Source organism: Rhodnius prolixus, unplaced genomic scaffold (assembly GCF_049639745.1).
Source record: "Rhodnius prolixus isolate KJV_2025 unplaced genomic scaffold, Rpr scaffold_1, whole genome shotgun sequence".
Lineage (NCBI taxonomy): Eukaryota > Metazoa > Arthropoda > Insecta > Hemiptera > Reduviidae > Rhodnius > Rhodnius prolixus.
The window spans coordinates 16,601,198-16,628,635 of NW_027411581.1; the positions used below are offsets into that span (position 1 = coordinate 16,601,198).

General features: G+C 30.7%; 4 protein-coding genes across 13 annotated transcripts in view; 1 reads left to right on the forward strand and 3 right to left on the reverse strand.

The window, feature by feature from the left end:
• Positions 1–896: 896 nt before the first annotated feature.
• On the reverse strand, positions 897–18,812 carry G9a (histone-lysine N-methyltransferase G9a). 3 transcript variants are annotated; one of them, XM_074131007.1, is made up of 18 exons: positions 18,477–18,811; positions 16,869–18,151; positions 16,121–16,201; positions 15,871–15,950; positions 14,199–14,459; positions 12,900–13,072; positions 11,800–12,012; positions 10,507–10,574; positions 9,413–9,627; positions 9,004–9,176; positions 8,738–8,896; positions 8,456–8,662; positions 7,613–7,757; positions 6,662–6,773; positions 5,244–5,415; positions 4,805–4,883; positions 4,560–4,735; positions 897–3,641 (listed from the first exon to the last, which is right to left on the reverse strand). In XM_074131007.1, the coding sequence occupies exons 2-18, from the start codon at positions 18,115–18,117 to the stop codon at positions 3,479–3,481; spliced, it is 3,726 nt and encodes a 1,241-aa protein (XP_073987108.1). In that variant the 5' UTR covers positions 18,118–18,151; positions 18,477–18,811; the 3' UTR covers positions 897–3,478. The 3 variants fall into 3 exon arrangements, with proteins under 3 accessions (XP_073987108.1, XP_073987118.1, XP_073987126.1); XM_074131017.1 differs by lacking the exon at positions 18,477–18,811 and adding an exon at positions 18,330–18,405; XM_074131025.1 differs by having other exon boundaries at positions 3,539–4,299; positions 18,477–18,812.
• On the forward strand, positions 18,220–27,070 carry Rrp1 (Recombination repair protein 1). 5 transcript variants are annotated; one of them, XM_074131065.1, is made up of 8 exons: positions 18,220–18,238; positions 21,343–21,461; positions 21,560–21,880; positions 22,056–22,182; positions 22,328–22,471; positions 22,763–23,087; positions 25,223–25,394; positions 26,846–27,070. In XM_074131065.1, exons 2-7 carry the CDS (start codon positions 21,441–21,443, stop codon positions 25,338–25,340), a joined length of 1,056 nt encoding a protein of 351 aa, XP_073987166.1. In that variant the 5' UTR covers positions 18,220–18,238; positions 21,343–21,440; the 3' UTR covers positions 25,341–25,394; positions 26,846–27,070. The 5 variants fall into 5 exon arrangements, with proteins under 5 accessions (XP_073987166.1, XP_073987156.1, XP_073987141.1 ...); XM_074131055.1 differs by lacking the exon at positions 18,220–18,238 and adding an exon at positions 20,375–20,505; XM_074131040.1 differs by lacking the exon at positions 18,220–18,238 and adding an exon at positions 20,684–20,916.
• On the reverse strand, positions 19,344–20,328 carry Neb-cGP (ATP synthase membrane subunit K, mitochondrial). Its single transcript, XM_074131089.1, has 2 exons — positions 20,091–20,328; positions 19,344–19,503 (listed from the first exon to the last, which is right to left on the reverse strand). Exons 1-2 carry the CDS (start codon positions 20,172–20,174, stop codon positions 19,423–19,425), a joined length of 165 nt encoding a protein of 54 aa, XP_073987190.1. The 5' UTR covers positions 20,175–20,328; the 3' UTR covers positions 19,344–19,422.
• The window catches only part of LOC141455702 (uncharacterized), a 43,629-nt gene continuing 41,592 nt past the window's right edge, over positions 25,402–27,438 (reverse strand). For all 4 annotated transcript variants that reach the window (XM_074130977.1, XM_074130998.1, XM_074130969.1 and 1 more), the window contains exons 27-28: positions 27,058–27,273; positions 25,402–26,976 (exon numbers count right to left, since the gene is read on the reverse strand). In XM_074130977.1, coding sequence (XP_073987078.1) covers positions 26,833–26,976; positions 27,058–27,273 — 360 coding nt within the window. In that variant the 3' untranslated portion in view covers positions 25,402–26,832. The remainder of the gene's footprint in view (positions 26,977–27,057; positions 27,274–27,438) is intronic.

Genomic DNA, 27,438 nt, shown 5'->3' on the forward strand with positions numbered 1-27,438 from the left:
TAATTGTAATTAAGAGAAGTGGTTCTAATTGCCATAGTCTGCGCCCTCAATAAATCCTCGTTGACATGCTCCTCCTCCGCTCCAATTTCAAGGACCCGTAGCATAATTATTCAATAATACTGAACTCTCATCCCTCTTCGATTCTTTGCAATGAATTATTTTATTTGCATTTGTTTGACTATTCTCTCAAATATCTTTTAAATAATATAGTCGTTGAATTAGCGATAGCTGTACAGAGAAAAACCAATTAAAATAATGAAAAATAATAGTGAAAACATTTAACTTTTAATCAACAATCATTCACTGATAATAATAATGTATATCGCAAATTTATTTATACATATTCGTAGAACGTAATTAAAGATATATATAATACTTTTAAAATTAACCGAAATATTTTTTTAAAAACCCCGCGGGGAGGGATTACCTAAATTGTTGTATACAGAATTAAAAGAAGACCCCCGGTAACCGTGCAGTTAGACGGAAGTATGTATAGTGGTACTGGGTCTGGGCCTTAGATTTTATTTAATAGCTAGTACGAGAAATTTATAGCAACTTATGTTAGTTAGTCATCTCCACCCATGACACCTATACTCGCTTTTAAAAACCTAAATGCTAATCAGGTCTTTTACCTCTAGCATTTACACCGCAAATATTACCTGGGCCAATGTTTAATCTGTACCTGCCCAAATAAGAATTTAAAAGTAATTATCTAAATAACTGAAGGCGTTCGCAACGTAGACTTCTAGAGGAGTGCGCGAATATAATTAGCTTTACCAAATTTACAAAATAAATTCTGGAATTACTATCATAATTCCTTTATCATACTATCATGACATTTTGGTACCATTTCACATTTCGATATGTGTATAAGTGGCTGTTAAGAATAACAATCATACATTAACTTTATTTATTTTTTTAATTAAAAAGGGGCACTTTCCCCTCACTATATTTACAATTTACATTTACATTTTACAAAACTGCGGGGACATAACAAAAATCATAACATTCAAAAAAATAAAATAAAAAACAAATTAATAAAAAAAAGAAAAAAAAGAAAGGGAACTGACATCCTAATAAATTTACAAATAATTCTTTTTTTACCAAAATCAAAAGGTAAGAAAAAACATCAACAAAATTTAGAGTAATAAAAAATAAATAAAGACATGAAAAACAGAACTATCTTTTAATTAACTAATCATTAAATAAAACAAGATAGGTTTATTTTTTTCACAAGAACTTAACAAGATAGGTAATAACTAAATTGAAATAAATAAATAAAAAACAAATGAAATGGAAAACTTATAATAAAATATAAACACTCAGTCTTTTTGCAATGACTCAAACATTTCAATCCGCCGTACATATTGAATTAAAAATAAAAATTTTGCAATCAATGCGCCACAAAAAATAATAATGGTAATAGCAATAATGTTAAAGAAAATCCTTCTAACAGCAAACACAACTAATTTAATTTTTATCTCTTAGGTAAATTTTTACATCTATAAATATTTTTACATATTTACAATGCATGTCACTTTATACATAAATGGCAATTTTTGAAATAAAAAGAAAAAAACGAAAAAAAAACACGGCTTTCACTTATTGCAATTATTACAATTATAATTGTCAGATTTGCTGCAACTAGGAATTTATGCTCAACACCGAGTTGCTCTTAACATAATTTAGGTGATCACATGTTGTATCTAAACATGTATAACAGGTACTTGTAACGTCTACTTCCAAGTCTAGCAGTCAACGCCATGCCCCAACCTTTAAATCTGACTCATGAATCTAGAAATGAATTTCTTAGAATAAAATAAAATTCCTCAGAATCTCCTTAAATTAAATTTTGCCTAAAAAAGTTTAAAATTTTTCACTGAATTCTGAAGAGAATGATTAAAAAATTGTTCCGCATAAAACTTCGCTTTGTATGTACTACATAGACAATGGAACCTTTATTATTTTACTGGAGAGGAGTTCTTGGGGGAAAGCAAAGTTGCGCTACTCAATTACCCCTCAAAATCAATTTTCTGAAAAAAAAAAATGTATTTAAAATTGATAGATCTTTAGTGCTGAAAATAATAGCTGGGGTCATTTCAAGCAAATCTTGAGAATTTTTTTTATAAATTTAAGTTAAGTTATTTAAACGAGAAAAAATTAAAAATAACTCTTAATACTTGTTTTAGCAAATAAATCAACGCTTAATTCGGACTAATTTCATCAATACATATTCTAATGCAGCGGTTTTCATTTTATTATTACTTTTTTTTAATGACAAAAAGTATAATTATGTTTGTACATTGCTACTTATTAATCACTAATTAAAGCAAAAATTTCCTGCTAATTGATATACCTTCTTTTTCTTTTATTGTGAAGATTAAATGTATGGACATGATTATTTAATAAGAAAGAGGTTGGAAGTATTAACATAATTAAGTATGAAGAAAGGAGCCAACGATACAGACCTTCACAAACCAAAGTTCATGAACCTTCTTACCGTCTAGCTCTCTATACGTGTTTGAGAAATTAACTCTTAGAAAGAAAAATTAGCTAAATTTTAATCAGTGTACTTTACTTTGTAAAGTGCGAACATTCACCAATAAAACCACTTTCAAGTTGAATAAAATTGAATTGATAGAGATTGCTAAAGATATTAAAATTTGTACAGTTATTTTTATATCTATAAAAATAGGCAGTTTCAATTTTTTGGTTTGGCAATTTTCTATTCAAGATTATTAAATTATTGTTTTCATCAATAGGAGTAAATCATATATCACAAAGCAAAACTTTCGAATAAATAATAAGATGAAACACAGCCATGATTGTAACAAATATTAAATAATTCCACTTTTATGTTAAATAGTAATTTCTCCCTTAAAATTGTAGATCCTTGTTGAAAATTATATTGTATTAAAATCTAAATTTGAACAAACAAATTTTAAGTATTATTTATTATTTGTCTTTTCCACAATAACATTTCTAGCGTAATTGTGAATTAGCTTTCAAAACTTTTGTTAAAGTTATTTAAATCAAAATCCCTAACATTTTTAAAATAATAATATAACTAACAAAAAACAATTAAAATAAATAAATTATATCAAATTTTAACAAATAAACGAACTGGCCTTGGATTAATTACTATCTGACTTTAATAATAATTAGACCAATATTTTCTCTATTGTGTATTTGTACAAAAACCAATTGTGAGTATAATTCAATCATCCAAGTTCTAATTGTACTTACAAAAAAGTACAATTGTTATTTAGAAAATATTACTTTTTTTTTTTTTTTTTAATGATGCAAAATATTATCAATAATCATTTTCATATTTTAATTTTAAGAAAGAAACAAAGTCTCCTTATTTTATTATATGTGACATTGCATACATCAATGTCTGAAAAATGACTAGTACATTTTCTTCAAACTGTGACTTATTTGTCATTTTTGTTAACCCTCTTATTAATAGCACGTTACATTATATATCCGCAGCTTCTGCAGCTTCTTCCATTTGCACTCTTTCATGATACTTCTCCAAAGTTTGTTGAATAGTATGTTCTGAATATCGACAAGTTTCTTCACCACATTTACAAGTAAATAACTTAGATTTAATTACCCAAAATTTTTCACCATAATCGAAACTGAAAATTTGAAACATATTCTTTTATAAATTGTTTTCAATTGCAAGGAGCACACAAAAAATACGATACAAATACGATAAAGACACAATCCCAGCCTGTATTATAACATAAATGGGCAGAAGTTAAGATGAGGAGTACCAAGATCGGTCAATCGAAAATAATTTACCACATATTTTATTAATTGGCAAAGCAAAATTGTGAGCAAGACACAATTTTGGGCAGTTTTACTGGGTGTTGAAAGACATCACTTGACGAACTGTGTGAAAAACTGTGAATGGCTTCCATTCTGAAGAGACATTTGCGCTTCCAAAACTTGTGCATTAACCAATTAGAATGTATATTTTAATAATTTATTTATAATTCCATTAATGTTATTGTTACACTAATAATTATTCCTCCCAGCATTAAAACAACAAATTATACTCATTGAAAGGACTTTATTACAAAAATACAAACTATTTCTTGCATTATATTATACCTTCTTTCACAGTTAACAGCGAGCGACAAACGCTTCCCTGCTACCAAAGTAGTAGGAAGACAAATTTTTTCTATTATTTTAATTATTTCATAAAATATATTAATAATATTTTAGAATTGGAAATATATCAATGATAGTTCCCCAGTACTTCTTAAAAATCCTTTGTTTTTATATAAAAAGCTGTAAATGAATGCCGATTAATAAAATTGTTTAAAAAATCATTGAAACATATTTTTGTAAACCATGTAAAAAAGCCGCATCTTCGATTAACTGAGAAAAAAAAAACCGAGTTGCAAACCGTAATAAAATCGCAATTTCGGCTTCTAAAATTGCAAAGTTATTGTACTCCAGGGAACTTACAGATCCCTATTGAGATTAAAAAGAAAATTTAAAAAGATCCAATAAATTTACTGAAAATAAAAGCATAAATGTAAACTTACCCTAATTCTTCGTAGGCAGGAATATCTCTAGCAGCAAACATTGCTATTCTAGGAAACTGCAAATCTCGGTGACCAATAAACACTCTAATAGGTATTAAATTTGGTGTACAACTATGATTAATAAATCTCGTGATATTCCCATATTTCCGAGCATCTATGCAATAACTTTCTCCTTCCTAAAAAATAATAAATAAGACCCAACTTATTGGGTTTTAAAATCTATAGTATTATTTTTAGAAACTAACCCTGCTATCAAGATCAAATAAGTAAGAATCATCTTCCCTAGTGTCCGCCTCTAAATCGGATATTATTTCTCCAATGTACCTGCAAATAAAATAAGCAAAACTTAGATAATGGTACTTTCCAAGCGCTTAACATCCAATTTGAACGTAATTAGAATCTTCTAACAAAAATAGAGCGTTAAGTTGCATCACACTGCATGAATTAGTACACGTGTATAAACATGTATTATTTATGAGTTGCTCACATTTAAGTTACTTTCTATTTCTTAAGACATGACACCGATTAACTTCAAAATTAGATCAAATTGCGTTACCTCAAGAAGTACTCTCAATTCAAAGAAAACTTTTCCAAAACTTTACAAAAAAGTTTTGAATTCAGTTTTCAATTCAGAAAAAAAGACAAAAACAAAAAATTGAAAAACACTATCAGTTCAAAACTCACTCGCAGACGTAGGTACCGCTCGGTATATCCCTCAGGGTTATAACACCCCAATTTTTATCTTTGGTTTTGATCAACTGCAACTTCACTTTCATTCCTTTTTGTACTACACGATTTTTACAGGTCAACGTATTACAACCACATGCGTGATTACACTCGAACAGCATCGGTGGATCTATAAAAATCATCATTATTATTTTATAAATTTCACAGATTAGTGCCTGCAATTAAAAATACACTGAGTTCTCAGATGTTTCCAACATCGACCACTTCTTGACGCCCTTTTGAAAACCTCACATTCATATAAAATCAATGTTCTGCTTTTCTTGGTATTTTTGCAAATTTCGTGCGAGTTCTGATATATTACGTTCTGACAATAACAAATTCAGCTAGAATTTCAAAATCCTTTTCCCAATTTTTTAAGAATATTGTAGTAAACAATTTTTTTATTTTTAAATTATTTTACATTTTAAATGTTTTTTTTTTTTTTTATGAAAACTTAACAACTTCTGAAGTGAGTGTTTAAAAATATAAAAAAATCGCAACATACCTTTGTCTGCTGAAATAATACGACGGAAAAAATTTATTTTAATATTTATTTAAGACAGCCAGGCGATCTTACAGGCTGTGAAGTCGTATGATATCTGCTCAAAGCTACTGTGGAACTGCTGCGAAATCTTAATTGAAATGAATAGCCAACTTAAGATCTTTATCTTGCGACCTGGTTGCCTGGAGAGGCTGGACGATGAGCGTAGTTTGGTTGACCAAGCAGAAGCTCGCTGAGGTTTCACGGGACCCGAACACTTGTGCAACGTTGCAAAATGACTTTAGGGCAACGATTAAAAAGACTGTAACATAAGTCGCAGAAATGGCGGATGGAAAACCAAGCCTTATTGCTGGAGAAAAAGTTTATTACTATCTATTCGTTTAAACTTATTGAGGCATTACTCCAACAAGTTCTGACGGCCATTTGTATATATTAGGCCTCTCGTCAGGCCAGTTAGACTAAGTAAACACATGCAACGTTCAAGTCTCTCCAGCAGGTAGCCTGTTTAGCTAGTTCCACGAAAGGAGTTGAAGAAAGTTCAAGCCTTGACGAAGCAGAGGGCTTAGAAAACAGTACTTTGGAGAAGAAAAACTCATGTCTTAACTTCGCCTCAAGCCCTTCACCAAACACTTAATTAAACAGAATGGAAGCAGTGTTTTTTCCGAAAACCTAAAATAAATGCTGGATATAGACCTGAATCCCTCGCGGAGATCCAGGGTGCGATTCAAATGGTCTGCTCTTTATTCTTTCTTCATAGAAGCATCTCACATCGTTGTTCGATGATTGAGAGTGTCAACTACAAGGGAGAACATGTCCGGAAGCTCGCTAGATTGAAAGCAATAATAATAAACTATAAATTTTTGTATTGACTTACCACTAAAGTTTAAATCCGGTACTAGTTTACCCTTACTATCGTACCAACATCTGACACTAAGATTTGTACAAACACAATCAGATCCACTGCAAGAGTCATCACACCTACAAGGCTAAAAAAAAAAAAAAGAAGAATATTCAAATAAATTTTACTGAATTTTACTACTTAAGACATAGATGAGAACTGTTTGAAGATGACAATTGGGTAATTTGGGTTGCACTTCTTTTCGTCAGGATACGCTGCCAAGGAGAATAGTTATATTTGTGTGATTTGTGCAAAAAGTAATCCTTGTCTTTCAAGGGCGAAGCCGACGGCTCGTAGTATCAAGTAATTCAGATTCAAATTCTACAAATGTGGGAACTGAATGTGTAAATAACCTTAAATGAAAAGATCAAAAGGAGCAAAAAGCAACAATAAAAAAATTGGAAGCTTTACCAAAAATATTTTCAAAAACTTTTGCCAAAACCTTTTAATGACTCCTACGGATTTCTGATCACGTGAAATTAAAGCGAAGAAACGAACAGAATATCAGCAATACTTGTTTGAATTAAAACATATTATTGAATAATTTTCTAAAATTAAGTAATATAAGGATTCAATTTAATTTTCACTTAATTTTTGGATATTTGTTGTTATTAAAGTCATGCCTATTTTTCAGGCCGGCTTTACATCCAACTATCAAATTAGGTATCGTAGACAGAGGCTATTTAGCAAACATACTCTACTGTAAATTTCTTTCATTAACCATTAAATAAAATCTAAGCCCTATTCGGGAATCGAACCCAGTACCACAATACATATTAGCTTTACAGGTCACGCTTCTAACCGCTCGGCTACTGTGGCGCCTTATCTGTTGGTATTATTTTATATCGACATAAACGTTGCAATTAACTATATGAACAGGTCATTGGTAACATGTTTTTATTATTTTAAAATAAATTAATTACTCACAATAAGTGATGAAATCTTCCTGTCCACCATAATATCCGAAGTATAACAATTTTCAGTAACGTAAGTATAATCAGTAGGAACTCCTTCTTCGTCTACTGGATTCACACACTGAATGGGATTGTCTTCACGGCCACGACTCACATCACTACATTAAATTAAACGTTATTAAGGAATAGAAAAATAATAACAAAGTTAAAATTTGGTTTTGACTGCGTAACAAAGTATTACCCAATTGTAGTAAATTTTATCTAATGAATACGAGAATCAATAATTTAATGTCCTTAATTTTTTTGTTTACATATATATGTATATAATACATACGTATATTAAATATTATACTTATATCTTTGATTTCATCCGTCATAGCACGCATGTTTATTGCATTCCTGATCGGTTTCGGACTTTCAGCAAGTATAGTGCGAGAAGGAAACATGAATGAAGTCGAAATCTCTACAGCAAACTTATTAATCTAACACAGATGATGGATAAAAATCCAAAACCTGTTACGGTTACAATAAGCAATAATTACTGTGAATAAAATCAAAGATATCCTGCACTGAGGACCTAATAACATTTTCAGTATATATATTTATCGTACAGAAAACCTAAATAATGTCGTTTGTATTCCCACCTATATTTTTTTTTTCGAAATTAGCCGTTTAAAAACAAACCTGATTAGAAAATATAGATTTTAAATCATTCTCTAAAGACTATTTCTAATATTCAGACACCAAAACGAGATTTCACTTAAAAACTCAAAACCTTCTCTATAAAAAAGCGAGGTAAACCTGTATAAATAAAACTATTCAAATTTAAGAAAAAATAGAAATTCATGATACTCACTTGGTTAAAATTCTGGGGAATATATTTGCTGATGCTATAATATTTCTAACTTTGATGTTTAAATCTATGGCCATGTAACAGTACGAACTCTTGTCAACAACACAGTCCTTAGGAAACTGACCAGCTTTGTTCATCATATCTGAACATGCTCCTCTTGCAAGAAGTAGAGTAACACACTCCGCAGCAGCTTGTCTTGCGGCTATATGACTATAATAAATTAATGGTAATTCATAATTGAGTAAAAATTGATTAAGACAAAAAAAAATAAATACAAATTCTTACAGCGGCGTATCACCATGAACATTAGACAGATTTATATTAGAACCATAATCTATTAATGATTCAGTTATCTCCATACTTCCCGCAAATGCTGACCAGTGAAGAGCAATATTCATTTCCGAATCTCTAATTTGAGGATCTGCTCCTTTCCCAAGTAAATATCTGAAAATAATGAAGTAAAACATAAAATATTTTGAAACTTTGTCAGGATAGTAATAATATTTCACATACATACATTTTACAGTTAATAACATTTTCAACAAACTAACCGAACTATATTTGTATAACAATTTTCGGCTGCCCATACTAATGGTGTCCACCTTCCATCATCAACCACATCTACATAGGTTGCTGCTTCTGTTGTTCTACCCACTAGATAATGACAAGCCTCTAAATTTCCAGTTTTTGCAGCGACATGCAATGCTGTCATCCCATCGATCCCCTGAAAAGAGATGTTCCAAAAATAGTTAAATGTTGTACAACAATAAAAGAAATGTAAATTTTACATTTTGTTCATTGCCTTACTTTTTTCAATATTTTTTAGATTTTTAAAAACAACTATAGGCACTACCACTGACTACTTCCCAATACCACTTAACTTCGTACTCCTCATACTTTTGCTTTCTAAATACTTTTGCATACTAAATATTTTGGATTAAACTTATTCAAGTATTTTACCTTGAACTGAGGATCAGCCCCTGCTTTGATTAGGTACTTGACAATTTCATTATGATTGTTCAATATGGCCAACATTAGTGGTGTATATTGGCTCTTGTCCAAAACTTCTTTATGAGCGCCAGCAGAAATAAGTAGATGTACAATAATAAGGTGACCACCAGCAGAAGCAGCATGCAACGCACAAGTTGCTCCACCATCTGGATTCATACCGCTACCTAAACAAAAACTATTTATTATATTCACTAAACATCGCCTTATTAATAGCCATTTCTCAAAGAAACCTTGATTTTTTTTTTTTCAAAAATTAAGGTTTGCTTTTTTATAATAATTTTATTATTATATAATTTTATAACAATTTTATTTTGAAAGATGAGGCATATTTTCGATACTGCGTTTCGTTGGAAATGAAGCAAATATTACAGAATACGTGAAAAAAAAATCAGAAATCAGTGTCACAAAAGTGTCCTCATTTTTTCGAAGAAACATAAGAGACAGAAGCGGAAAGGGCTATCTCTAAAGTCATACAGTTTTTTTTAAATGACTGAGTTGTTCTGTCACAATAGAAACAACTTATGTTATGTGGCATAAGTAACGGAAACTTAAGAAAAGTCATGCTATTAATGGCATTAGTATAATTTGTACTCCTTCATTCTACCTTCAAAAATGATACATGTTTAGTTGACGTATAAAACAAACCTAATATCAATATACGCTATAAAATTAAACACATTCTCATAACACATGATTCTACTCTTATTTCTAACCATACTCGTATATTTTATGATATTTTATTACGTTATAATATTTTGAACACATAACGAGTATTTATATTTTCTGATACAATTCTGAAATTCATGCCCTCCCTTCTCGTTATACATTGATTTGATTTATAATTCATTTGATTACTACTGTATTTGTTTTCGATTCTTAGCCGCACCCTAAATTTTCAGAAGGTTTTATTGAAAGAAAAAAATAATATATCCACTAAAAATTTATGTCTTAAACATTTTTTCTTGTGTTTGTCTTTCCATTCTTCTCACTTTTTAATTTAAACTTCTCAATTTTTAACCGAAAATAGGAAAGAAACTAATTACCTAACATGAGTAGAACCTTCTCTACATCCCCACTTTTGGCAGCCTGATATAAGTGTCTGAATGAATATCTGAAATAAAAATAAAAATAATTAGAGTATCCAAAAAAAGAAAAAATGTGCAACGAAAAAATTACCGTTTACGAAACATATTCCATTGAACTTAAAAATCATACAAAAACATGTTATATTCTTTCTTAGACCCTATTAAGTGTTCTTAATCAGTTCAATTATTTTTTCAGAAAACCATATCTACTTCTTAACAAATGTTTGTATTTAAACTTCACTAAACAAAATAGGGTACAATTCTGAATAGAATACAATGCAGTACCCCGGAGGTACACAACACTAAGTCTATTTTTGAAAAATTTATTTTTTTTGTTTCTAATACAAAATTATTATTTTTTATTACACAACCATCTGTTAACATGCATCTCTTTACTTATTATCGACCAAAGATTTAAGCAAAATAACTCCCATGTGCTTACAAATAAGAAAAAACTCTTTCATTTGCTCTCTTGTAAAAAATTTAAAATGTGACATAGTGTTGTGTACCTCTGAGGTACTGAATGATAAATGAAATCAATTGCAAAAACTATGATAGGTGACCAGCAGTGAGATCGCGGTCACAGCATTTACGATTGGTAAGAAGGCAATTTAAAAAAAATATCGACGTGCATTTTCTGGAAACATGTGAAGGAACTATTCATTGCGTACCCTAAGCAAGCATTCTACTTCATTTACAATTAGATGGAATTTAATCAAATGGAAATCAATGGAATACTTTAATCGATCTAAACAAATTTTGCTCCAAACTTCAAATCCATATCTCTTTTTAGAAAAATAATGGACTTTGCGGCACCAATCTGTAAATATTGCACTATGTTAGATTATTATCACTATACATTATATTACAAGTAGAGGCAGGTGTTGTTCTAGTGGTTGTCCTAGGCTTTTTAAGTGAGAGGTTCCCAGTTAGAATCCCGCATTTCGCTACTTTTTATTTGTTAGGGAAAATTTTTTACAGTTAAGTATGAGCTTCCGCCCCCGTCCACGACACCTAATTGGTAGTTGGACTTTAAGCCCTAGAAAAATAGGCGATTACTTTTCTATATATTGCATGTTGCACATAATATATATAACATTATATTTCATTGATTTCAATAGCTACTGGATGATGCCCATATTATAAATAAATTAAATTAAAATAAAATACAAATCCTTGCACAGCAAATCATTAAAATAATAAAAGTATAAATTTTTATAACTAAGAAGCATAATTAAAATATATTTTAACCTCATATCTGCCTGTTTAAGGGGGGTCTGTAACAACCTCTCCAAATATTCCTTTTGGGGAGTAGGAATTCCTTCGGTTGTGATCTTGTTACCATTTGGAAGAACTAATAGAGTTGGTTGAACTAACTGAGCACTTGTTAACTCCTTTTCTTCTTTTTTAGGTTGATATTTGTAAAAATCACTAGCTCGACATAAAGTTATTCTTGCCAAAGAGCTGAAAATAAATAAACTTTTTAAAAAAATCTTAGATTCACTATCATTAACTTTAAATAAAGTACCTATTACCTAATTATTTTTTAGGAATAAATACACAACAATAAAAAATATAAAATTATTTCTTATGTACAAAAAAAAAAATTACAAATTGATTATTAATAAAAATAAATAGTAATCTTGTATAAATATTATATAAATAAATATAATAATTAATGTTAAAACATATCATCAAAATAAGCAACCTGAAATAGCAATTTACTGAACCAATTTTTCAGTTTCGTGCTTTTGAATTAATGGCGTTTACGAATTTCTTTAATCTAGATTTCATGATTTAATACCTGGAGATCTATTAATTTGATTTTAAAAATATTCCCGGATATATTCATTTTAGAGCACTTCTGGAGAATGGGGTGATTAGCTTTTCTGTAAAGTACAATTTTAATTTTATCGTTGGCTAGAGTAATCTGAACTAATCTTTCGTTATATAATGTAATTTTAATAACGATTAAATGTGTTACAAAAATTTTGAATCAAATAAAATAGCTCGTTGAAAATGCAAAATTTCTTATTTTAGTTTTAGTTTTTTGGCGCTAGCCTCGAAAATGTTTAAGATTCTTTTTTTAATTCAATTTACTAACTAACTATTCGTAAAATAGACAAACTACTATTAGATTTTTTTTTTTTTTAATCTTCTAAAAAGCTATTCAACAAAAACCAGCTATATTAATTCTTTATTAATAAGATCTATGCATTATTTCAGTAATTATTGCACTATTTATGCTCCGAATAGAAAATTAAACAATGGCATTTCTAAACAGGCACTTCAGATGTTGACGCGCCTCAAAAAAAAAAATAAATAAATAAAAATAAAAAGGCTATACATACTTGGTAATAGGTTTCTGCATTGGCAAGAAAACAGGATATCTATGAGGTGCCATTCCTAATCGATAAATGGCAAAATCTTCTGTACCACAATGAGGACACATGCTGATCTGATCTTTCTTTAAATCACAATCTTTATGGAAGAAGTGCTTATTATAACAAAAATTAAATGTACCCTGTATAAAAAAAAAAATAATAATTAATAAATTAAACATTAACAATCTAAAAGGAAAGTAGTTTAAATAAATTAACATAGCGTTGAATTAACCAAACAAGTCGAAACTACTGCGAGATATTATATATATGCGCCAATATTTAAGTCTTTTCAGTGCTCTGCCGATCACATAAAGGTGTTTTCTCGTTGCAAATTATCTTACCAAAGTAAGCAATTACACGAAAAAAAAGTAGTGATACTTACATACTTAGTGATACTTGACTACACAAGCGAGTAAAATTTTTATACAATAATTCTCTCACCATTTTAAGCCTCTTGTGGCTGCGGTGCCGTGGGGCATGGGTTCCGTCCCGCCTTTCAAAATCTAAATCTAATCTCCCACAATTAATAGAAAGAAATATGTTGTTTTTAGTGAATACGTGAAAACATTGATCCTTCTACAAAGTTGCCTCGCGGCCTGTACAACTACCTCGAACGAATACATTTGATGGGTTTTGGTAAACATGGATGGGTTTAAATTTCGGTTTTTAGTAAGGTTAATGCTTTAAATTAATCATTTAATTGAAACGTTTTTGTTTTAGAGGAAAATATTTTTATGTTTTGAAGCTTATTATAGAATTGCCAACTTCATTAAAAAAATGAATAATGTTATTAACCTAAGTAAACTTTGTCACATAGGATCTTAAATGTAAAGTAAAGTAATCGCCTATTTTATCAGGCGGGGCTTAACGTCCAACTACCAATTAGGTGTCGTGGACGGAGGCGAATAGCAAACGTACTTTACTGTAAATTTCTTTTATTAACCATTAAATAAAATCCAAGGCCTAAAGACCGGGAATCGAACCCAGTACCACAATGCATATTAGCTTTGCAGGTCTCGCCTCTAACCGCTCGGCTACCGTGGCGCCTAGGATCTTAAATAATGATTTCCTGAAGCTTGACCGAAGTTACTCAACGTGTTCACTGCAGGAGAGCTCGCCATATCTTTAGTTAATTGAAAACATTGCGTTTCTGAAATTGCCTACACAAACCAGTGTATAATTTTAGGCTAGCAAAAACTAGAATTCCAAAAAATTAATCACTCAGCACTTTTCAGTAAAGATAAAATCATTAAAGACTAAACTGACTTGTGTGCAAAAAAGTCCACATGTAGGGCATGCATTATGCCTGAGAATTCTTTGTATATGTATTTCACAGAGCTGTTGATAAGGTACAGTCTTGCTAGGGCGCAGAAGTACAACATTGTTTTCATCCACAGGATTGCAGCATCCAACTAATTTCTCTTCAAACGTATCTAATGCTCTGCAGAACTTATTCTGTTTCAAACACTCTCCGTTTGCATAGAGATTAGAGTAAACGTCACATTCACAAAAAAATCCTGACGAATTCTGAAAAAGAAGTAATTTTTAAGTACAATTCAAATCTTTTACAAGATATTTTCAAATGTTCAGTAGGTGAATTTAAAACAAAAGACGATATGAGAAAATTTGAAAGTATAAATTTGAAGCGTTTGGTAGGCAGCTTTCAGAAAAAGATTCACTGTTTGAGACGATTCTTTAAATAAACTCCTTTCAGTTAAAACCAGCATATCTTTTAAAATCCCTAAACCAGAAAACTATCTCAAAATAAAAAGATACTTTTTGGGGCTTGCCTAAAATAGTAAATTTCAAGTTTTTCAGAATGTTTAAGAAGGTTTGTAATTATAATATAATTAGCTTCTTCCCCCCCCCCCTCCGAACCAATCGACTGTTATACTCATTATTCCAGTTTATTTTCCGCCTCCCATGAACTTTTCTTATTCAGTAAAAAATTTGTCTAATAAATTGAATGGGAAACACGATTATCTTAAATGCCTTTTTACACCTGCTCTCATTTCTGAGTAGATTCATTAAGTAAAGAAAAATTAAAAAAAAAAAACTCTTTAAGGAGTGACTGTGAAGGCAAAGGATTACACTTAGTAAGGGTCTGAGAATATTTAAATATTATTTTTATTAAATTAAGGATTTTTAAAGCAATCATAACTCATTATAGATTTTCGTCGAACTTCGACTTACTTGTGGCTCCTAAGAGCCATAAAGGAAAATAAAAAACATTAACTCTATATTTTACTGATACAAAAATAAGTAATAATTTACCAGAAGTAAACAGCAGTTTGTAATTAGACTTTCCCTTTTCAACTCGTTTTATCGCATCTTGCAGAAAAAAAAAAAATGTGAAACTAAAATGAAATCTAAAAGGGCTCCCAGAAGTCTGTTTGGTAACTTGCACTCCTTGATAATGGACTCTTATCCAAGGTAGAATTTCGGGAGAAGGTTTACTTTTTGGGTTCAGCATTTTACAAATACTTTTCACGACTGATCAGACCTTGGCTGGTAGTAGCCCCGCTAGCTACACTGTACCCAGTGGACTCGCGCCTAACTCAAAGGAAGTTACCAAGTGATAACCAAATCTTTTAACTGTGTAACAGCATGTACATTACCAAATAACATAAAAAACGCCTAGCAATTCAACTGCAGTGATCTATTGTGAATGCTAGAAACACCGTAATCTGTGTTGTTAATGCGTGGAACCTGAGATTTTATTAAATTGACAAGAGCTAGTAAAGCTATTTTAACCTCGCAAATGAAACTGTATTATATCAATTAAGGATAAGATTTCACGGAAAAAATCCGTGATAGTTTTATCGCAAACATAATTATAGTAATACATGAGTAACAAAATTTCCACATTTACACTTCTTTTGAACTTAAACTCCAATGAAGGTTTCCTGAAGTACTATTTGTCAAGAAGAAACATTACCTCCATTTTGTTTAAAGGTGGCGCTCCTCCACATGTTTCTACACCTCCTTGAGGGGTTACAGATCTCTTATGACGTTTCTCTATAACAAAATTATTCTCTGTTACTTGGGAATGGAAAATAACTTCTTATAATAATGCTGAATATGCTGTTTAAAACCGTCTGTTTAAAATCAATCTGCTTGTTTAGGCCAAAAAAAAAAAGTTGAACGCGACTGTCTAAAAAATAAAAAACATAATTACAATATATTACCTGGCAGTGAAACTGCTCCATCACCTTTACGTTTTGGGCGAACACCAGAAAATGAAGAAACACTTGATGAACTCTCAATACCTACAACATATGTACAGTATTGACTATTTATTCAAATTTTGATATTCTCATTTGCTGCGTAATTAACGTACGTTCTTTTGAATATACAATCCGATTAAGATAAACTGTCCAGAAAATTAATAAATAAATCCGACAATTTAATGTAAAGTTAAATACTAATGTAAGTTAAAAAAAAATGAATGTAGTTAAAAATACATATAGTTAAAAAAAACTGCATTGCCAAAATATTGCCCTACTCAGGTCAAATCACAACATAACTTCTGAAGAATTTTTGCAGGGAGTTAATTCATTGCATTCTCTCAAAATCTAAAAATTGACTTCAAAATTATTAAGTTTTAGGCTCATTAAAAACCTAAGGGGTGATAAGATATCTGAAAAGTGAAAAAGAACAGTTTAAATTAGTTCTTTGAAAAAACTTCCAAACACAAACAAAATTATGGAAACATTTAATGGAAAATTTACTCTCAAAAACGACTAATTTTTCAAGCCACCACTGCAATCACCAAATCAGAGCTCATCATTGCGTTACAAAAACTAAATTAAAGTATATGAAATAATAACAAAAAATGGCAAACTTTTTGCAGAAAAATAAATATTGAAACATTTATTGGTCTTCAAACTGTAATTGGTTGTTACAATAAAATAGAATGAAGTAAAAGCTATTTACCTTTTTCAGAGTCCTGATCGGAAAAATTTCCACCTGTCATTCCTAAATAATTATTAACTACTCCTTCTTCATTAAAATTTTCTCTTGAAGAGTTTTTGGAGCTTTTACTCAAAGATGTTTCAGAGGAATTAGTTGTTACTCTTTTGTTATTCCTTCCACCTCTTTTTTCATCAGATAAGATATCATCTACACTGTTTTCGAAAGGAGTAGTACCTTTTTTAGTGTCTGATGTATCATTGTTCATACTGCTCAATCTTCCGCTTCTGTTTCTAGTCCTATAACCCGTATTGTTTCTGAATTCTTCACTTAATCTTGTCGACCTTCTTTGAGGTTTATCTAAAGTACTAAAAGACATCTCCTTACGAGCGATAGCATTCTGAAGAACAGATTCCCTGGAATATTCTTTTGACATACGCCGAGAAGACCTCTTGACTGCTACTTCAGTTTCTAACCTTTCCGAGTTTCGAGTCCTTCTAGTTCTTTTGTCTTGAAACTCCCCATCAGCTTCTGATACTTCACTCTGCGTTTTTAACCTTGATGCTTCTCTTGAAATCCTAGGAGACTTTCTTTTACTTCCTTCTTTATCATCCTCAGATGTTCTTAACTTTAATACTATTCTAGGGTGTTCATTGGTTGCTTCTGGAACCTTTAAGTCTATGTTGTTTATTTCGACTTTAGTAGATTCTTCTGGACCTGAGTTTGCATTTTTATTATCATCTAAACATTCTTGAGTTAATTCATTTCCATCACTGACCATATTTGTTACATTACCATTTTCCTGGTCTATTCTATCGACACTTGGTTCTAATAAACTACTTTCAACAGAGTTATGTTTCAGTAAACTATCATCTAATACAGAATTTTCATTATCACCAACTGAATTTACTAAATTATCAACAGCATTATCATCACCTATATTTTCTTCAATTGTGTGATTACTTGTATCTTCCAGAGCGGGTTCTCCAGAAACATCAGCTTGAATTTCGCTTGAGAGACAGCTCTCTTCACTACTTTTCCCATTTTGAGTTGTAGATACTTGCAAAATTGCTTTAGGTTCACTTGAAATCAAAGAACTTTCACCAAGAACATCTTTAACACTTTCATCAATCACTGGTGCTCTATTAAATTCACATTTCATTTCCGAAAGAATTTTCTTTATTAACATGCTGTCTACTTTATCATTATCACTATTGGATAAATCCCCCAGGACGTCATCTAAATCATCATCATTTTCAAGATAATCAGTCATCCTGAACGTTGGAGATTGTCTGCAGTCTGGACCCCTAAAAAAAAAGTAATAATAATAGCAACAAATAATTCTTGTCACAAACCTTCGATCTCCGTAACTTCATGAAGAAACAAAGTTTCAGGTTAGAACAGTAATATTATTTAAATAAGATAAACTAGAGTTAAATAATATTTTACTGGTTACATTAATAAGAAGAACTAAACTTTACGAACCATTAATGAATAGACCAACTACTCAGTTCTAATTAAAGAATTCTAACCTAAGTACATGGGTTCCTATGGCCTTAATACCAATCTTCACTTAAGAAATAAGAATATGTTTAAAGTAATGTTTAGTAAATGTAAATAATATGTAATTACCTTGCTAAAACTAAAATATAATATTAATTGAGCTATTATGCCATCAAAAAAAGTCGAAGAAGAAGTAAAGACAGGGGCCACAAGGGCGAGCAATGTTCATGGCGGATCTCTTTAATTCCTGCATTCAAAATGTTTAATCAGACTGAAATTAAACACCTTTACATTGGCTTTAACCAAAAGTTAGCTCACATCCTTGTTTGAATCTTAAAAGTCACATAATCCTACATATTTCAATAGCCTCCTTAACACTCACAATAAATACGATTTATCCTCCTTAACGCGTCTTTAATTGAAATGGATGAGGAGGAGGAGAGTAGCTGCACAAATCAAAGCAAATAGAAACCGATTCCTGTTACTGTCCATAATTAGTATGAACTGTTTGACTTACTTTAGTGTTATCGAAGACTGCCTACCATGGCTTTATTTTTTTACGGACTTTTTTCCGATAAATATTTATTCATTCAGGCCGTATCCATTGAAATTATCACCAACGTTTACATTATTGTGCGCATTACTTTGCAGGGTTATGGAAGTAATTTTTTTTACATAAATATTATTTTAGTTCCTTTTTTAGTTTTACCCCTTTTTAAGTTATAAAATAGAAACTAATCAAAAGTATATTACCATATCCTCTTTCTCCTTACAAGTAATTACTCTTTTCTTTCAAGTGGTTTATTCCTGATAGTAGTGATAAGAATAAAAAAGGATACTTGGGACCTAGAAATATGTAATACGAAGATTCTCATTTAAAGTTACCTTGGTGTAGAATCAAATTGAAATTGATTTTAGAAATATAAATCGTTATATATATATAATTTATAAATAAATTTCTCATCAATGTTATTCATGAAGGATTAAACAGACAACTGCATTATTAAAGCAAAATTTATTTACAATCCAGATTTAAAACTACATTATCAAAGCAACATTCTATATTATATCGTTTTTAATTTTCAACTTTCTTCTTAGGTTTCAGCCAAAAGTAGAGGGCTATTAACGCTATACCTGCATATGTCGCCTTTGCAGTCTAAAAAAAAAGTTTACATAGAGTAAATGATAAGAGCGTTCAAATGCAAACGTAGTTACACTATTGTAGAAAATCATTACTGATAAAATTATAAGTTCGGGAAGACGTAAAACGTTCCAAAATTTTATTTGATTAAAAATCATATTGCCTATTCAACTTTAAGTTTTCAAATTAACTGAACCATAATAAAATATTCTCACATTCAGATATATATATGAATGTGAATTTAAGCAGAATACTTAATGTTTAAACAACTAGAAACAATAAGCAAAAAAAAATTAAAAAGAACAGTACTCAATGGAAGTCGATTTTAGTGGATGTACTTCAACTATTTGAGATCGACTGGTGACTTTAATAGGAGCAACTTATACCATATTACCTCTATCAATTTACCACACTATTTATGGATTTTCTTCAGTAGTGAGACAAAATCTGGGTAGTTTACAAAATATTTTTCTCTTGCCATTAAAATAAGTATGGTTTCGTTAAATAGGGACCCCAATTAACAGTCTTGAACAAATTTGTTAAGATGAATAGGAAAGCACAAGAAATCATTTTATTTTGTCTATTACTAGTTTTAAACTCACATTTGCCCGTCCTCTTAAGGTAGTTGAATTGAAATATTTTGACATTCCTTTCAAATTTGGATCCTCTTCCACTTTTCCGGCCATAGTATTGACTAATTCTACAGTTAATATAAGTATTACTTAGACAATAATATCAACGCTTGTACTATAAAATGCATTAACCTCCTCAACTTGCAGTATGCAGTTAACCAGGAATCCAGGTCCTGAAACTCAGCTGAGAAGGAATAAAGACCCTACAATCAAGTAGATATCAATCAGCTGGTAGATTTAAAAGGATTATGATCCTGTTGTAATGAAAAAGTATTTTTAAAAATATTGTGGAACTGTACTTTTAAAACATAATTTTTCGTAGTAATATTTGTAAATTTGCAGCGAAAAAATAGTGTTCCCAGGAATTTATTTCAAAACGTTTGAAGTATTACAGTCATTAGATTTAATTTTCTCTTTGTGTACAAAAAATAAGAGGAAGTAAAACATTGTATTCATTGGAAAGTATTGAATGAATGAAAATCTTAAGTGATTAAGCGTATTTTTTGCCTAACCAGTGCTAATATAGTAAAAGCATTATTAACCCTTTTCTTCTAAATGTTTAAATTTAGACCTGTAGTATCATCACTTATCTGAATAAAAAGCCATGGAACCCCAAGACACCCTTTAGTATATAGCAGTGTAATAAATGATCTGATTGGAAATTCACATTTCAATTGAATCGTTCAGAACAGTAATTACCGTAATTACAGTAATTTTTAAAATCGTATACAAAATCCTTAACAAGATCTAACTTTGCAGGATACGCTAATGAGGGTACTCAAACTAATAGATCTTGGTAATTGAGTGAAAAATTGCATACTTATAATTTTTTGCACCTATTTGCTGGCATGAAACCGCAGTTTTTAAACATAAAGATGTTAATGTGCGGCATATCACCAACTTTACTAATCACTCAAAATACTGCATATTTAGCCGCAAGTGTGGTTTATAATTATATTTAGTTAAAGCAAAAAGAACATTCTGGTTCAGAAAGTTCATACGATTGGTATGTTTTAAAGTTGGGAAAACGATAATGTGAACATTTTAAGAGTTAATTTTTTTTTTTTAATTTTCCATCCCTAAACCAAGGAGTAACATTAAATTGCGCGTTTGGGTCCATTTCGAGATTCCCGCGCAACTTTCCAGATTAGTAAAAGTAGGAAATTATTAGGGGTAATAGTGCCTAAAATGTGTTATTAAAGCTTTTTTTTTTGTTTCATAGCTAAGGCGTTTAAGGAAACGAATTGTTGGATAGATCGTTGTTTGCTTTTGAAAATCAAATACGAGTACAAAGTTACTTCACATTGCATTTGCAATACCATGCCGCCTAAAGGAAAGAGAGTAAGTAACCTTCCAACTTATTGAAGTCAAAACATTTTAATTCTTTCTATGAATTCTATTTATGAGATCTTTAATGTGTTCATTCTTGAAATTAACAGACAGCTGCAAAAAAAAAAATTGAAAATGTAAAGAATGCAGAACATAAATTGAGTGTAAGCGAAAATAGTGACAGTGATTCTAGTGAAGAAGTTACAACTAAAAACAGTTTAAAATCTAAACAAAAAAACAAAGATACTAAAAAAAGAGTTACGAAACGGGGTGCTAAAGAAGAGCCCGAAACAAAAAAAGTGAAGTTAGAGCTTGAAAAACCAGAGTTAAAGGATTTAAATTTTGAATGTGGTAAAACAACAAAAGATGGTGAAAAGTGGAATTTGAAAATCACATCCTGGAATGTAGCAGGCTTGAGGGCATGGCTCAAGGTAAGTGTTTTTAAATATTGTTGCAATTTTATTGCATGTGTCCACCTCCACTAAATATCCAATTTACTGTTCATCATTCTGGGTGACTAATTCTGTATTTCAAGGAGTAGGTAGGTTACTGCCATTGTATTAAAAATTACTGAACTCGCAATAATCTATCTAATTTACTTTGTAGAAATCTGGAATGGATTATGTGCTCAAAGAAGATCCAGACATCCTGTGTCTTCAAGAAACTAAATGTCCGGAAAAGAAGTTACCCTCAGAAGCCAAACTCTCTGGATACCACATGTATTGTTGTGATAGTAAGTTTGCCTGAAATGTATGCTCCAGTTTAACTCATTGATCAATTTTTTTTTTTTTTTTGATAGTGCTGAGATGGAAAATATGGGATTAAAACACTAATTTTCATTAAAATAATCGCTGTTATATTTTTATTTCATTGACAAGGTCTAAAAGATGGATATGCTGGCGTAGCACTCTATACTAAAGAGAAGCCTCTAAAAGTAACATACGGATTGGGTATTAAAGAACATGATTCTGAAGGAAGAGCAATTACTGCTGAATATGACAAATTTTTTTTAGTCGCTACATGTAAGTTAATATTGAAATGGTCACATTTGTTGTTCATTTTCTTACGTTCTTTATTGTAGCAATGAAACAGTACTTGATTATTTAAAAGAAAGCATTATTTAATATTTATTTTTTGTGCTGAAATTTATGTTTATAAATGAAGAATCAAATTTATTTTTTTGATTTTCACTCCAAAAAATAATTACCTTTTGTAGTTAATCATACATAAGCTACTCTTCTTGTTATTGAGTCCTTTGAATGGTGGATAGTGACATTTTTTCTTTCTATTTCTATAGTTATATTTGATTGTAGATGTCCCGAACGCTGGCCAAGGTCTGAAAACTCTTCCTAAGCGAATGAAATGGGACGAAGATTTTAGAAAATATTTGAAAGATCTTGATTTAAAAAAGCCAGTCATTTTGTGTGGAGATTTGAATGTTGCCCACAATCCTGTAGATCTTGCCAATCCTAAAACCAATACGAAAAGTGCAGGTTTCACGCAGGAAGAAAGAGATAATATGACTGAACTTCTAAAACAAGGTTTCGTTGATACCTTTAGACATTTGTACCCTGAAGTGACAGGCGCCTATACGTACTGGACATTTATAGGAAATGCGAGGTCCAGAAATACCGGCTGGTAAGTGAAAAAGGAAATTATAGATGCTAATTATCTTACTTTTTTCAGGTTTTTTTTTTTGCAACAGTATACAATTTACAAGCAAAAGAGAAGCGATCTAGAGAAAATGGTGCACATATATAGTCGACCATCTAGTAATGGTAACCGTAAGTTCCCAATGAGGGCTAATAAAGCAACTACTCCAGGAGTCGGCGATATGTGTTGAGATGATTGATTGTCCTCCCCCGCTTTAGTCGGCGATGTGGATTTGATGAAGTTTTCTGGTGGACATGTAAGTCAGCGAGTTGTTATGGTGGTCTGGATTTGAGTGGAGTGTTGTATAACAAGATTGGTCAATTTTTAGAAACGAGAGGCATTGGTACTTTTTTTGTGTAATATATGTACCTATTTTGTAATGAAGTTAATATTTATCGAAAGGGATATTTCTGAAAGAGCGTGTTGTGTGATTGGAAAGGACTATTGTACTTAGGATTACATACTGTAAGGTTTAAAGTCGATATTGAATCTATTAGAGCTGTACTCCGTATGTCCATATTGGTGTAAGAAGGGGAGTACATAGTTCATTAAGTTTAAGTTTTAAAGTTTGTCAAGTGGTCTTTCAACATTTTTTATCTCAGATTGAGGTCAGTTCGTTTGAGTCTCTTGTAGGGTACCATAATCGTTAATCATTGTCTACGTACGTTTCAAAATGTCGTACTTGGTTAGCCAAGAGAATGGTAGTGATGTGGAAGTAGAGGGGAAGAAGAGTTTCCGTGTTAGAGTAAGTACTATAATTTTTTACTTCGATTCTCCACTTCTGTAGCCATTGCTCAAGAGTTGAGTAAGATTGAAGAGCACGAGATCTAGATGAGGTGAAAGAACTGCAGTTTCATTGTGAAAGTAGTTGTAGTTGGACGTGGCGGCAGTGTAGAGACTTTAAAGTAAAGGTGCAAGTATGCTCCCTTGAAGATCTCCAGTGAGACAGTAGGATAATAGCAAAAGATGAATGTTGTTTGACTTGAAAGAAACGGTCGGATAGATAAAATTTAGAGATGGGTTAAAAAATAAAAGTAAATATGCGCTTAAATTTTTAAATCAGTCTTGTGTGCTACTCCCGGTTGATTGCTTGAGATGGGAAGCCATTCGGGCAAAGCCACTTTAGTTTATGGAAAGTAGCGATTACATCCATCAATCGATATCAATAAAAAGAGAGCAACTGCAAAAACAGAACTGATTTACAGGAATAATGTTAAAATGGCTATTTCAGTTTGAAGGCGGAGTAGTAGAAGTTTTTCGAGAACTATTCGCAGGATGGGTAAAAGGCTGATTGTCGATAAGGGCTTGGGTTATGAGTTGGTCTGTTTAGTATAGGGTTCATTATTACAGAAGATGTGGATCTGTATTAAGAATTGTTTTATTGATAGAAGTGCTAGGGGAATATCGAAGAGCCTGTAACTCCAAGTTTGAAAACTTCGTACTGGACATAATATTAGCGGCTATGTTTCTTCTTCTTCACGTTAGGAAATTTCTTCCTGATGCTGAATCCTTTCCTGTGAGGAGGTGAGTTCAGTTCTCCATTTTCGGATATTTTGTAGTGAGTAATTCGAGAGCTGTTAAATGACGGTACGGAAGAGTTTTGGTAGGTCACAATTTCACTTCGAATAAGACTCAGAGACGTACTCTATTTTTTTCAGGCGGGCTTTACGTCCAACTACCAATTAGGTATCGTGGACGGAGGCGTCTAGCAAGCATGCTTTGCTGTAAATTAACTTTTATTAACCATTAAATAACATCCAAGGCCTAAAGACCGGGACTATACATATTAGCTTTACAGGTCTCACCTATAACCGCTCGGCTACCATGGCGCTTAGAGTTCTCGGCCTTTTGGCTAAGATCAAAGTGTAGTATTTGTTATTATCAAAGACGTACCCAGGGCTCATTTCAAAAATAAATTTATTTAAAAATATACACTTGCTAAAATAATAAAGCATGGAAAGAAGTAAATAGCAAAGAATTTATTTATAAAAGAAATACTTTCTTTAACCAAGAGCAACTAAATAAGAATATATCGTCATTTATTACCCTATTTATTTTTATTTAATTTTTTATTCCTTAGACCACCATAATTTTTCTTAAGTCATTTTTTATCTTTTCAGGCGTTTGGATTATTTCGTACTCTCAGAACGTCTTCTTTCCGGTCTATGCGACAATGTCATTCGCAGCAAAGTCTATGGAAGTGATCATTGCCCTATAACACTTTTCCTTCAGATTTGATGATTTTGTTCAATAATTTTGATGACAGTTTACCTGAACTGTTTAAAAAAAAAAGTATGTATTTTTAGTTTGGAAGTAAAAGATATTGTTTTGAAAAGTTTTTTTGGCAGTTATCTGAGAAAGTCTTATGAAAAAATAAACCTTTTCTAAACGGTGCCATTTATTGGAAGTTTCTTTATGCATGGAGAGTTCAATACATTGTAAGTGTGCTGATAAAATGCTTAGAGCAAAGGACCCTTGTTGTTGCGCACCTTACAAAAAAAAAATGCTTAGTACTGTTCATTTGCACTTCGTTTGTTGGGGTTACAGTGTACGTCCTGCCTTAACGAAGCTCATAATGAATCGCATTAATGAATGATACCCAAAACGAAGACCAGTAATAAATATTTGTTAAAATATTTTCTCGGGCCATTGCCAAAAAAAAACAATTTAAATCCTTAAGATTTTGAAACTTATTTTTATTTTTCCCCTAGATCTGAATTACTTACTATACTAAAGATGATATCATGCATTTTTTTGTTATTTTCTTAATCATTAGTCATTTTTTAAAGCTTTGCACTCTTTTCTTCTAATTTTCTGTATGTTTTATTTATATATTTTGAGGTTTAAAAATAATCAATGGTTTAATTATAATTAAATCACAATGGTTACCAAAACAAAAAAATGCAAATTATTTCCTGCTATAGTATTGTTAATTTTTGTCGTTTGTTAAGTGTATAATCTTAATTATATTTTATGACTTTTTTTTTTAAATAATTTCATTTTTGAAATACTTTTTGAAATAGTTTTTAATTAATTCAACTTAAGTATTGGAGAATAAGTAATTAAACATCAAACTCTTTCATTTCTTTTATTTACTCTTTTACGACATTAACCGTAATATCGAACTCCTGTAAAACAGGAATGGTACATGAATTGTTTACGAAAATATGAATTTTTAAATAACTAAATATAAATTACTGAATCGAATAAGCAATTTAGTTTAATTTCATTACAAATCAATTCAAAATGGTAATACTAAACATAACATAAAATGAATTTATTTCAAGATCAAAATTTATCGCGAACATTACTTTTGTTTTAATTTTTATTAAATGTAATGGTTTTGATTGAATTGTCCATTTTTATTACTGTGCAAAATTTCTATAATAAAATAAGGCCCCAATTTTTTGTTTAAAGTAAATTACAATAAATTATTTTCTAAAGATATATTGGATCGTGGTCGTAAAAAATTGGTTAATACTGGACTGATACGATGGTATTTACAAAATTAAAACTAAAATCTTTTTTCCGAAATGAAAAACATTATACTTTTTTCTTTTTTTTGTTCTGGAAACGTTTTTAAAACGTAACTGCTTTTTTTAACATTAATTTAAATTTTTTTGGCGGATTATTTAAAAATAAAAATTAAAAAAAATGATATTGTATTCCCATATGTATGCTTATATATATCAAAATCAAATTCTATTGCTTAATTGAATATTTACAAATCTTATTTAAAACAGGCCGGGCCAACTTCAAAACCAAAAGCCTGATGTGGTGATCCATAATCTACTGGGAAGAAATCTACTATTGGTAACTGTTCCAAAACTTTCGTGGAAATTTCAAAAATGGTTTCACTTTTTGTCTTGCGGCTCTAAATGAAATATTATTTTGTTCATATATTACACATTGAATTATGTTTTAAAAGTTCATTTTTAATCATAAATATAATTACCTTGCATCCATCAGTTTTTATAGTTGGTTTTAAACTATTTGCAGAAAATATAACATTGTTACCACCCATTATTTTTAATGCCATTTCATGATTTAAAGCTTTTGAGTTATACCAAGCAATAGAATTTATGCAGGAGAAGGTGAAGTTCTGGTAGGCATTTTCGCTAAGAAGACGTAAAAATGTAAGCTGCACAACTCCTATTGTTTCGTAAGTTATCTAAGGGTACAAAAATTGAAACTCATTTTGGGAAGCGTAAAAATAAAAAATAAATCCTGGTGTGAAGCACATACATCCTGCATTAAAGCTATTTTAAAATTATGAATAACATAAAAACTAAACGTTTAACCATAATCCACATATGTTTTTCGTATTTCGAATCAC